The 13,072-nt window shown below is 45.4% G+C and overlaps 1 protein-coding gene, 1 long non-coding RNA gene and 1 other non-coding gene across 4 annotated transcripts in view; 1 reads left to right on the forward strand and 2 right to left on the reverse strand.

Annotated features, from left to right (window-relative positions):
* LOC140689498 (uncharacterized) lies at positions 1 to 2,486 on the reverse strand. Its single transcript, XR_012064535.1, has 3 exons — positions 2,404 to 2,486; positions 677 to 751; positions 1 to 304 (listed from the first exon to the last, which is right to left on the reverse strand). It is a non-coding gene; the product is annotated as an uncharacterized lncRNA (long non-coding RNA).
* Positions 1,882 to 13,072, forward strand: part of NR1D2 (nuclear receptor subfamily 1 group D member 2) — a 27,339-nt gene continuing 16,148 nt past the window's right edge. Inside the window, exons 1-3 of one of the 2 annotated variants that reach the window (XM_072949542.1) lie at positions 1,882 to 2,277; positions 10,107 to 10,373; positions 11,277 to 11,365. In XM_072949542.1, coding sequence (XP_072805643.1) covers positions 2,262 to 2,277; positions 10,107 to 10,373; positions 11,277 to 11,365 — 372 coding nt within the window. In that variant the 5' untranslated portion in view covers positions 1,882 to 2,261. The remainder of the gene's footprint in view (positions 2,278 to 10,106; positions 10,374 to 11,276; positions 11,366 to 13,072) is intronic. The other variant, XM_072949491.1, reaches the window with a different exon arrangement.
* Positions 5,902 to 5,974, reverse strand: TRNAV-CAC (transfer RNA valine (anticodon CAC)). Its single transcript has one exon. It is a non-coding gene; the product is annotated as a tRNA-Val (tRNA).

Raw genomic sequence — 13,072 nt, forward strand, 5'->3', positions numbered from 1 at the left:
TTTACATAGCATTTACATTGTATTAGGTATTATAAGTAATCTAGAGATGATTAAACATACAGGGGAGGATGTGTGTAGATTACAGGCAAATACTACACCATTTTATATAAGGGACTTGAGCATCTGTGGCTTATGGGATTTGCAGAGGTACTGGAGTCGATGCCCTGAGGACTCTGAGGGATGACTCTGGTTGGAACCAAACAGCATGGCCTTTTCAGGGTAGTGTCCACTTTATGATTTCTGCCTTCTACACCGTGTATATTTGCCTCATTTTACCTGTGCAGAAGCAGGTGGTGGTTGATACCTAAAATGAAAAAGCAAGCTTACAAAGTGTAGCCCGGCAAAGTCTTGCTTCAGCATCACAGAGTGTGATACAGTGCTGAGGTAGGGAAGGAAAGAGGACCACACTGAGTAGAGAGCTGTGTAGAGGGGGCTGCGGAGGGCCTTAGAGAGAAGCAGGGCTCAGAGATTGTGCAGGGCTTTGTAGGTCAGCTTAAGGCATTGGAGTTAAAAAAAAAAAGCTATTGGAGGGTTTTCACAGAGTAATCAGATCTCATTTACATTAAAAAAAAATACACTGACTGGTGAGAATGACTGTAGGTGGATACAGGAGCATTTTCCCTGTTAGGGAACTATCACAGTAGCCCAGGCAAGAGATTTCTGACGGTGGTTTTACCTGGAGAAATAGTAATGCTGATGCAGAGAAGCACAAAGACTGAAGACATCTTAGGAAGGTAGAACAGCTCAGAATCTGTTAATGGGTTGAATGGCGTTATAAAAAGCAGTGAGCCGGGGAGAGTATAGCTCAACCGGTAAAGCGCATGCTTAGCATGCATGAGCTCCTGGATTCAATACCCAGTACTCCTCTAAGAATAAATAAACCTGATTATCTCCCCGCACCAAATAAAAATAAATAAATAAAATAAACTTCTAAAAAAGCAGAGAGAGAGAGAAGAGAAACCTGATTTGCTGACTTCAGGAAGTGGGAGATTTACCAAAAAATAAAGATTGAGATGGGATAGGGCGTGCAGGTGATGGGGGGGTAGGGCGAGAAGTGAAGTTTCTGGACATAAAACGTCTTACACATTCCATTTTCTTCAACATTTTAAGCTGAAAATTTCAAAGAGCAATTTGGAAAGATTTTACAGAGAATACCCACATACAACATCTACAACCACCACCTTCCTATACTTCTATCCATCTTTCTTCTGTAATGCATTTAACTGGCGGACATCAGTGCACTTCCCTCTTCATACCTCAGCACATGTCATTTGTTTCTAGGTTTTTTTTTAATGTAAAACTTACATACAAGGTGAAATGCACAAATCTTAAGTGTGCATTCGCTGCATTTTGACATACATTTGAGATGCCTAAAGGACATCAAAGGGGCGTAATCAAACGGGCTGCTGGATACACAAATCTGGAGCTCAGAGGACAGGTCACGGTTTGAAAATAAAATGTAAATTCGGCAATCATCAGAACACAGGTTTATGTGAGCTACTAGACTGGATGAAGTCACCGAGGCGGGTGTAAAGGAAAGAGATTTGGGCTGTGTCTGCAGAGCCCCGCGTTTAGAGATCCGTCGGTGGGAGAGCGGACCTGTGGGGCGGTCAGGGGTTGGCCCAGCCCCGGGTCCTGAAAAGCGGGTCTCCTCGGCGCCACCGGGCGGTCTAGGTAAACGTCCGAGGCGACCTGAGGTGTCACTAGGTGGAGGAGGGGGCAGGTCTCGGGAGGTGTACGAGGAGGGGACTCCCAGCCCGAGGCGGGAAGGTCGGCCGGGAGGAGGGAAGTGCGGAAGAGGAGGGAAAGCAGGGTGAGGGCGAGCAGGCGTTGGCGGAGGCCGGGAAGAGGAGGGGGAGGGGAGAGGCGCGGGCGGCGGGAGGGGGCGGAGTCGCCGCAGCGGCCGGCCGAGGGGCGGGCGGAGGGAGGGGGTGTGTGCGCGGGTCACATGGTCGCGGCTGCCCTCCCCGTCAGCCGCCCTCGCCGCCGCGGTGCGCTGGCTGCAGGAAGCCGCCGCGCTGCCGCTTTGTTGTCAGGGACCCCGCGAGGAGCGCCGCTCGCCGGCCGCCGCCGCCCTCTGTCCCCTCAGCCCGAGCTCCGGCCGCGGGGCCTGGGTCCGGGCGTCCCGCCCGCCCTGCCCATGAGGGGGCCCCGCGACCACCGCTGCCTCCAGCCCGGGGCGGCGCGGCGCTGAGGCGGCGGCGGCGGCGCTGCCCCCTTTGCGGGAAGCGGGCGGCCTCGGCCCCCTCCCCGAGGGCACCATGGAGGTGAATGCGGGTAAGAGCCGACTGCGGCGGGTGGGGCGCGGCGGAGGGGCGCGCGGAGCCCGTCGGGGCCCTCCGAGGGCGGCGGCGGCGGGGGCCGGGGGCCGGTGGGGAGGGCCGCTGCTCGCCGTGGACTCGCCTCGGCCTCGGCGCTCGTCGCCCCCCGGGCCGCCCTTTCTGCTCCCCGCGACGCCGCAGCGCGGCCCGGCGGCGCCGGCCCGGCCCCCCCCTCACATGGCCCGGCCGCGCGAGCCACGTGCGCGCTGTGTTTACGTTCGGCGGCGCGCGGGCCCCGGTTGGCTGGGCGGGCGCGTGACGCGGCATTACATAATGGGCGCTGGGGCGGCGGCGGCGGGCGGGGACACGTGAGGCCGCTCGGCTCCGTGACCCACATTCCCGGGGGCCGCAGGGACACGTGGGGGCGGGTGCACGCGCGCCGGCCTGGAGCGCCGCAGCCCCGCGGGAGGCCCCGCCCCGCCGGAACCCTCGGGCTGTGACGTGGCCGCGATCCCCTCCTCCCCCGCGGGGTTGCTCACTGCGGAGGAGGCCGCGCGTGCGCGCCGCGGGGACCGAGCGGGCGCGGATGGCGCCGGGCACCGCCGCCCGCGCGGCCCCGAGGTGACCCGCGCGCGGAGCCGCGGCCTAGCGGGCAGTGAGGAGGAAGCGCGGAGCGTGGGCGCGCCCGTGGCCGAAGGAGGGCCGGCGGGGAGGGCGTGGGGCTTCCCCGACGCCAGACTCTCCCCGGCGCTCGAGGGTGCGTGGCTCCCGAGCGACGCCCGGCGGACGGGCCCACAACCGCCCTCGTGGTAGTGCTGCCTCGAATTTGCAAAAAAATAAAAAATAAAAAAAAATTCATTGTTTCAGTGGCCTCCTCTGGGCCGCGACCTGCCTTACACGCCTTCCGTCACAAAAGCGGGCCGAAGGTCCCCTCGGGCTGGGAGCCTGTGAGCGGGTACTGGCCTTAGTGACTCAGGTGACCCCGAGTGATTCCCAGGCCTCCCGTAAGGCTGGCTGTTGCCAGTTCGCGTAGTTTTTTTTTTACACTCATGGCTCGCAGGCCTTCCCCGAATCTGATTAACAAAATTTGACCTGATCAGTCCTTCTCTTGTCTTGTTTCAGCGCCACAGAACAATTCCGGGTTCCCTTCTGCCCTTTGTCTGCCCCTGGACGAAGGATGGCCCTTCCCTGAAGCCAATGAGGTTGCAGAAGCAGCCAGTTATTTTTTTTTAAGTTACGTGTTCTAGAAACCATACCCTCCTAACATTGTGAATTTTCCACCAACAGTGAAAAAAGTCATTTTTCTGTGTTTTCGTTACCTGTGGGCCTACTTACCCCTTGGAGGATAGTTTAAAAATTTGAGTAAATCTATCATGGAATTGAAGTTTCACTTGGTCAGAATTTAGAGATTGTAAGGTTCAACCCCCTCTAACCCAGCGTAAGTGAATTCTTCCAGCTTTGCAATCGGACAAGGTGGGCGGCCCAGGTGGTTAGAAAGGTTTTTTTTTCTGTTTTGAACTTTACTGGAACATAATGTCCGATGTTAATTTTGGCTTTTGTGGCTACAAATGATTACATTTCATTTGGATGATTATTGACACCGGCTTCCTGCTCCCATCCCCTGTCAGTTCTTCCATTGTCAGTTCTCAGCTCTTGGTCCTTGCTCTGTTGTTTTTTTCTGATCGTCATCCTTGTTACCCTTGGGGATGTGGCACCCAGAAGTGAACAGGCTCCTGTGGAAGTTGTTGGACGGTTACCAAGTTCCAAGCTGGGAATTCTGCTGTAAATGAATTCTCTGCAGGCTTGTCCTCTGTGGCATATTGCTTTGCTGACTCACAGTAACCTTGCAGTCAACTAGAACCTTTTCATGTGAACTGTTTTGAAGCTAGGTTTCATCCATCGTGCAGATAATGGTTTGACCTGAACTGTAGGAACTTGCGGTTACTCTTCTTAAATTTTCTCTTACTCCTTTTGGCTTCAAGGTAGGTTGTCACAAGCTGTTACCCAGTATACTAATAATTTCTGCCATCCTTCTGAGGGAACTTTGATAAGCATTCCCTTTAACTTCCTCCCGATTGTTGTAAATGTTGCTAGGATGGGGCCGAGTTCAGTGCTGTGTGGCACACCTCTGTCTCCTCCCTTTGGGTGGATACCATTTTATTAGTCAATACATAGTCAACCAGTGACCATTCTCTCTGTCCTATAAATCATGACACATTGTGTCTCTGCCCTCTCCATGACTAATACAGATGTGAAATAGTGAAGTTGTAGAAATTGACTCCACATTCTTGTCACAGATTTTGATTGAGTATACCAGTTTTTTTTATTGCACAAACTTCATAACCACGGCTGTAATGCACATTTTAAAAATTAGGAAAACATTCCCACATTCTTATCTTTATAAATCTATTCTACCATCTTTCTCCAAACTTGAAAGAAAACATCAGAGGAAGGTAAGAGTAAAGAAAACTTCACTTGGAGAGAGAGCAATAGATAGTGGGAAGAATCAGAAGTGAAGCAGGAAGTTGCTTGACTAGTCATTGAGTTAAGGGATTCAGAAGGTAGCATGGAAATAAACCTACAGAGAACCCACTGGGTGCAGATGTCACCTTCAAAACTGAAGGAAAGAAGATTGGACGGAGGGTTGGTTTTGTTTGAACTATTCTGATCGAACTCTTCCAGTATAATGATGGTAAAATAATAATCACCAGTTATCTGTTGAGCATTTATATGCCAGGCCCTTTACATGTGTTACTACTTTGATACTTCACATGAATTCTATGAAAGAAAGTACTGCTGTCACTACTTAAAGGTGAGGGTCTAAGTAAATTGAAGTTTAGTAACTTACCCAGGCAAGTGGAGAGCGTGATTTTGAATCCAAAAAGTCTACTTGGGGACCACAAGGTAACTACTGTGCTGTGCTAGGTTTTAGCCATAGAACATTTGAAGGTATATGCAAAACTTTGGTGGTCCTGTCTTCTTGAGGGTGAAGAAGATACTGAATGCATCCATACAGTTTGCAGTAGTATAGGGTCATAGCTGGTGGAAAAAGGACAGGGCTCAGCAGAGCCTCCCAATTTCATCATTCCTCTTTTTTTAATCTTGTTGCTAGTATGGTTTTTTCCCCAGACACTAGATTACACTACCCCTGTGCCCCCCCCATTTACATGAAGACAAGAACACTGTTTTACAAGATAAGATCGTTTTGGTTTTTTGTCACTGTGTTCTTTGTTTTCTTAAATAATCTCTTACATGGTATGTCCTTTAATAATTTACATATTCTTTAAGATCCCACTTGTCACCTTGGCTGTGTTCACCTCTCTTGATCTTTGCCCTCCATAGTGCTCTTGTGCCATCAGCAGGTCACAGTAGTTTGTATGAAACATTGCTCACATTGCATTGGAATGAGTGGTTAACATAGCTGTGTCCTCAGTTGGCCTATAAAGGCGTTTTAGGGAAGGGACCATGTTCTCTGGAGCCCTGACACTAGCACACAGTTGGAAGTTTAGTGCTTCATTAGATCCACTCTATCATCCTGTGAGTAGAAATTATTAATAACTTACTTTTAAAATGAGAAAACTAAAGCTTTTTAAGAAAAATTTTTTGGGGGGGACGTAATTAGGTTTTTATTTACTTTTGATGGAGGTACTGGGGACCGAACCCAGGACCCTGTGCATGTGAGGCACACATTCTACCACTGAGCTATACCCTCCCCCTGAGAAAACTAAAGCTTCTTAATGGTTAAAAATGTTTTGTTTTAAGCCACAGGCAAAAAAAAGTATAGTCATGACTTGAACATAAACATACTTTCCAGGATGACGGGCAGTGGGGAATTTGATGATGGGCAAGTCTAGAATTAGAGTAAGAAAACCCCAGTATCTGCAGGGACAGTAAGTGCTTCCCAGCAGGACAAAATTGGATGTTGACTATTGGCTTGTCTGGAGTTGACCACTGGGTAAGCCCTAGCCTGGGAACCTGGCCCAGCTCCAGGGTCCTTTTCAACTAAAAATAGAGAAGACTCTGCCTCAGCTAATTTTAGCTCAAGGCAACTAAGATACATTCTGCCTGTTTCTGGAGGTGTTGGACTTGCTGGTTCAGGGATTTGACCTTTCTTGCTTTATCGTTAAAAATTCTTCGTGTAAAAAAGCACATTTATAAACACCATTTCTTTTCAATCTTGTAATAACTCAGGCAGATATTCCCATTTTGTAGAAGATGACTCAGGTTTAGAGAGACTGAAAGTGACTTGCTTGCCTAGGTTCTCTCAGTAAGAAACAGTAGTCTCTACTCTGGAATTAGACAGCCTTGACTTCAGCCCTGGCCCTGCCACGTGGTAGCTGTGTTACTAACCTCTCTGAGTCTGAGTTCCTCTTCTGTAAAATGGGGTAATGGAAGTCAACCTATAGGGTTCTTGTGAGGATGAAATATGATGTGAAATTGTGTCATTTTATTCTCGACATTCTTGGTGATTTGTGTTTTTCACTTCCCTTTCTTCATTGAGTTGAGGAACTTCTAGATGTACTCCTTACCTTCTAGGAAATTAAAATTTAACCTATTTGGGTTGCTCACCATCAGCTTGGTAGATTGGTGTCTGATACGTGCTAAGACAGCCAAGTCAGTGCCGAAGGTTTTGATAAGAGAATGTAGCTGCCTCTCGGTGGATCATCTTTGGTTCCATGGCTCCTGGCGCAGATGCTTGTTGTAAATGATTGTTGAACTTCCTAAAGACAGGAATTGAATCTTAACTGGATTGATAGTAGCTCAGTAATTTTTCTTAGGTGTGATTTTGGAGCTTTTGCAAAGGCAGGCGCGATTTGGGTAATTAGTAACAATACCTTCCATTGCCCAGTCAGGGCTTTAATCCGGTTCTTAAGCCGTCAGGATAGCGCGTTCATTTCCAAGCGGAGGTGGAAGACCTTATGAACAGAAATGGCTGACTCAAATGCTGGCCCTAGGAAGGCCTTACTTTCTCATGTTTTGAGAGAATGAGATGTTAGTGAATTTACTACCTAAGGAAGTACTTCAGACAGCTGTGAATTTTGGGGGGATTTATTGAGGACTAAGGATAATATTTTTCTTTGTATCCCATTCTGAGCAGAAGCAAGTGTGAAAAAAGTAGCAGTTTGCTACCACCTGGAATTTCTAATGGGATCTTCAGATCTCTAAAGTTTTATAAAAACATCTGGCACAGTGGTTTTACCCAGCACCATGACATTTGATAGGCTTCCAGGTTAAAATCATTTCTCTTTGGACTCCTTGTGTTAGGGATACTCAGGCAGTTATGTCTGAAAAATCAGCCCTGAAAGCTGTGGGCCAGTTTGTGCTTGAATTCACTGGTTGTAGCCGTCCTTGTACTTCAGCGTGCAGAGAATCACCTGGAGAGCCTGTTCAGGTGCTCAATCCTGAGAGTGCCTTCTGTAGTCTAGGCGGGGCCTTGGAAACGTGTATTTTGAAAAAAGCAGCAGGTGATTCTGATGATATTTATTTTGCATAATCTCTCCGAATGGTGGAATAAATTCAAAGTTAGGAATCTCTTTCTTGTGTTTGGAGTGTTAGGAGCTTTTAGATTTTAAAATCAGTGGTAGATGAAATTCCTATTATTAAAATTCCCCTTGGTTGCTTTTTCTCCCATGGAGCACAGATGACGTAGTTGGCTTGGGACAGTGGTTCTCAAGCTTCGCTGCGATTCAGAATCACCAAGGTGATTAACGTTTCTGATTGAATAGATCTGGAGTGGGGCCTGAGAACTTGCATTTCTAAGAGAGTTCCAGGTGATGCTGACGCCGCTGGTCCAGGACCACACTTTGAGGATGACTGGCTTCGCTCTGGGCAGGTGATAAGCACATGTCAAGGGCATTTGGAAATGGATCAGACTATAGAAAGAGCAGATTCATACCTCCACCGCAAGACTGATGCCAGGCATATGCTTCAGGAGTGGAAAGTGGATGAACTGTCCACATTGTTGATATTTTTTGTCTTTAAGACTCAAGTACATTTAGTTGCATTTGTGCATATTACTATGTATGATGATCACTGTTGTGTTTCTCTTGGCGTAGTAGGCACCTGTTTTAACTTCTCTTCTGGTTTGTAATCAAACTCCCTGAGAGTTGTGGTAGCATTTTACTTCTCAGGGCTTCCCGGCATGGATGTATATAATTGGTACTTAAATATATATCTGGCTCCTAATGTCAACATGACAGACTAAAAGTGACTTAAAATTCCTTTGCCTTTTTTTGTTCTCCGTAAACAGAAATGTCTTTCTGTTCTTTGGAATTGATTTGGCTACAGCATTTTGCTCTGTGTGTGTGTGTGTGTGTGTGTGTGTGTGTGTGTGTGTATTTGAACTTGAATGACTTAAAAGTGTGACTCTTAACCTAAAAAAAGATTGGGGAATCATTTCCCTCTAGCAAGGAAGGTTTTCATTTCAGAGTGAATGCTTAAATTGCAGTTGTTCCTTTGGGAATGTGTAAAATTCTCCACTTTCTCTTTCAAATAGTCATCTAGGTTCTCAAAAATGCCTGTTTTACTTGTGACTTCCTAGTGATGTTTCATCCTGTTAAGGATCTGTCCATGTTATTAGATGTGGGCTTCACAAAGACAGAGAAGTAGGTCTTAGAAATCTTTATGGCAGGCTTATTACCTGTAAAGCATGTACAGAGAATTAAGAGACCCTAGGTGCTTATAGTCCCTCTTGTTGAGAAATAGATGGAAACAGGAAAACAGTAGGTTTAAATAAAAGTTCAAGACAGTGATGGAAGAAAGATAATTAACCTTTGTATCTGATGCACATTGAAAAAGCCAATACATGTTTGCTGACGATGGAGAGAGAAAAAGAAACCACAGCAGAACTCGGCAGAGAAGATGAGAATTACTTGTTTGGCCTGGGATTCAGAAAAATAACATATTTGGCCCTCAGGTTACTCTTGCAACATGTTATTGCTTTGAGGGAAGAAGTTTGAAATTATACCCTAAGAGTAATTCTAAATGCTATTTCTTAACCTTGCAGATTTACAGTCTCTAAGAGGTCTGGGCCAGTTTTCAGGGGGTTGTGGAGGTTACATGAATGAAGTTATGAAGAGTGTTCTGAGAGTAGCTCCGTGAAGAGGGAGTTAGCTTCCAGCGTGCATTCTCCTTCCAGCCTCTTTGACATTTACTGTAAATAGTGAGTCAGGAAAGCAAGTAGTGAGTCTGGATTCCTTAAGAGCTGCTTAGAGTTAAGGGTGTCTGCAAGTCCAATGGCAGAAGTGTGTGGAGAGAAAAGAGTGTTTTCTTGGAGTTTAGTGGATAATCATAGAGTCTTCAGGGAGCATCAAAACAAAGATTTTGGGAGCAACGGCCGTGAAGGGTTTTTCATTTCCGGAGAAATTACTTTATCTGGAGTTCCAAATGTTAATCTGTTCTTGACTGACCTTCGTTTCAGCCAAGTGCTGGGGAAGGTAAAGGATGAACTCATTGTTCTGGGATTGAGTCATATAAAGGTATAATGAGGGAAGCAAAGAGAGGGCGAGAACCAGATTTTTTCACGGCCAAAACAACCTGTTGACCCTAAACTGTGTCATTCAGGAAGGTTTTTCATTCCTTTTAGGAATAGATTGGAAAATGAAAAACTTTAGGTTTGAATCTGTATATGCTCAGAATGCCTAGTCAGTGGGAATTATATGGCTTTGAACTTCGAGGAAGCAAGAGTAGTAGGAAATAGGGAAGGAAATAAGTTACTGTTTCCTTTTGGGGTAATTTTAATCATCAACCTGTTTCTAAAGTTAGTGTCTTTACTGTTCAGATTTGCAAAAATAGAAACTATATGTTATCGTGTGTCTAATTACCTGATTTGACCCTCTTTTCTAGGAGGTGTGATTGCCTATATCAGTTCTTCCAGCTCAGCCTCTAGCCCCGCCTCTTGTCACAGCGAGGGCTCTGAGAATAGTTTCCAGTCCTCCTCCTCCTCTGTTCCATCTTCTCCAAATAGCACTACTTCTGATAACAACGGGAATCCCAAAAATGCTGACCTCTCCAACTCTGAAGGCATCCTGAAGAAGGATCGAATCGATTGTTCTATGAAAACAGGCAAATCGAGTGCACCTGGCATGACAAAGAGTCATAGTGGAGTGACAAGTAAGTTACGTTGGCTTCCTAAGGGTTGGTACCGCTAACTGTAGGCAGGGCTTGCTTTATCAGCTGTTCATTTGGGGGACCATTTTATTTTTGGGTGTAATTTTCACTCTCTTCTGGGTAATCATAGTTGAGTGATTAGATAAGAAATCATTGGTGGTCTTAAAAGTTGCTGCCTAGGGGCTGTCATAATTGAGTCTTGCCAAGGAGCAAGATACGTGGCTACGTACTCTGACCATGTTTTCTCTAGGGTACCCCATTGCACAGCACTTCGGCGCTTCTTAGTCTGGTTTTTAGAACAGAGTACTTACTCGTGGAAAAGGGTTTGTGTTCATGCAGTTGGACCTAGGAACATTTGGGATTAGGAAACAAAGGAGGATTGGGACAGCCAAATGAGTAGTGGAAATTTGGACCCCTGAGTGAGGGTGGAGGTAAGATGGGCCGGTACAGGGCAGGATCAGGAAGGAATGGGGCCTGTCTGGTGCCTTCAGGTGAGCTCAACTGAGTGTCTGTAGAGCAGCCTGTGGAGAAACCCCTTGGCACCTTTATTGATTGACATCTCTGCCTGACTTCTTAATTCTTATCCAGCAGAATTGTTTTCTTAGTTTGGTTGCATATCTGATGTAAAGTAACTCTAAATAATCAGTGTATGTTTAAAACCATCAGGGAGGGAAAAACCAGCTCTGTGAGATATTTTTGGCAGTGCCGTAAAATGTTTAAAAGAAAACCACGATTTCTTTTAATTTGTTAATTTGGGGTAAAGATTTTTCTTTTACATTATAAACATAGATTTGTATATTAAAGTACTTACAAGTTGAATAAAACAAAATATTCAATTGTAAAGAAAATGAAACAGTTGTAGTTTTTTCTTCCAGCTTTTCACTCTTGTGTCTGTTTGTGCCTTAGAGTTTAGTGGCATGGTTCTACTGTGTAAAGTCTGTGGGGATGTGGCGTCAGGATTCCACTATGGAGTTCATGCTTGTGAAGGCTGTAAGGTAAAGCATGCTTTTGTTTCTTTAAGCTACTGATTGTGGGATTAAAGTTAGGTTTGCCAGTTTCCACAACTGACAGTCTGAGAGGAGGAGAGCAATCAGCTGCTCCTCTTAAAGTATCAAGCATTTTATATTCTGTATAGACATAACTTGTTTTGAAAAGTATATTTTAAATTCGGTGAAAGTATTTCTTTTTAAGATTTTGATCACAATAAATTTGCTATCTCACTCAAACTTCAATATGGTATGAAATGTTTATTTGTTACTGAATCAGGCACTGTTCCAAATGAAACAGCAGGGAGCAAAACAGATAAAGTGCTACTGCCTGTTTTGGAACTTAGTTTAAACAAACTTTGAATAGGTCTCATCAAATACTTAGACATTCTGACATGTCAGGTACGAGGAGTTGGGATTGATTCCTAAATACTTGTGAAAATGTGGTATCAGAAGTAATCCCAAGTTTATAAAAGAATCTTGAATATAAATGGAGCCCTTGGGAAAGCGCATTTTGTTTGTAAGTTTAGTTGCGTATTTCTGAGTCAGATAATTCCAAGTGAGATGGCCTGTACTGCCTGCTTTTATCCAGGGACTCTCTCTCTCTGTCTCCTTTTTAATCTGGCACAGCCCTTTCTCTTGAGTATCTAAAATTAACATGGCCAAGACATGTGCTCTTGCTGTTCTTGGACTGAAAGCCAGGAGCAGGAATCCAGTTTGGCAGGATATGGTGGGCGAGCAAGATAATGAATATACATCATGAAAGAAGAAATATTTTCTAGGGTGGCTCTGAATAAATTGTGAGCTTGGTAGCTCTGAATGGTTGAGTCACTTTTTTTTTTTTTCACAAAAATGTGAAATAACTGTGGGACAGGCATTATTCTCCCTTTATATTTATAGCTAGAGAAACAAAAGCACAAGCAAATGAGCCTAATTGTGTATTGTTGATAAAACCATACATAATTGCTCTTAAAGTTGTGTCTAGCTCAGATATTGTAGCATCCAAGTATAATGTTGCAGTAACAAAGTATAAAGATGTCGTATCCCCCCGTTGCTAATATAGAGTCATCAAATATGTGATTAGTTATGGTATTCAAGGAAACTGCAGTTTAAAATAATTTTGTTCTTGATTTTTCTGAATAAGTCAAGGGAACCATTTAGCTGGAGATCTTCAAAGACCACTCACAAAGCTTGACCTTAAATTGTTTGCATAGTAAAGTTATTTGTAGCCATTTAGCTGGGAACTGTCTTTCCTAGCCATTAACTGGTCTGTGGGCTGTGGCATGACACTTACCTATCGCTGACAAGTAACCAGGAACACCTGGCCCATATAAGTAGGCCTGTCTGGTGTCAGCAGGTAATAATCCAGGAAAGACCAACAAGTTACTAATGTAATCCTCAGTTCTAGCAAGGGGATTATAGCTAGGGAACACATTTCTCTGTCAGCTTCCTCGAAATCAGTCATTCATATTTTAAGAGTTTTGTCTGTGATTAACACGTTGATTGCCATGTCACCCAAATCTGGGTGACAGTTGTTTCCTCAGGGGCACCCGATCCGCAGTGGGTGATCAATGTGTTAAAAGTATGAGCTGGAAAATTGGCTGCAGGCAGGGCTGGTAACAGGGTAAAGTGTAGTACAAGGGATGCTTTGGCAAGCGCCAAGATTCTCCAAAGGGAAGAAAGGGAAGAAGAGTTTTGTTTGGCTCGTGGGCATAG

This window comes from Vicugna pacos, chromosome 1 (assembly GCF_048564905.1).
Source record: "Vicugna pacos chromosome 1, VicPac4, whole genome shotgun sequence".
NCBI lineage: Eukaryota > Metazoa > Chordata > Mammalia > Artiodactyla > Camelidae > Vicugna > Vicugna pacos.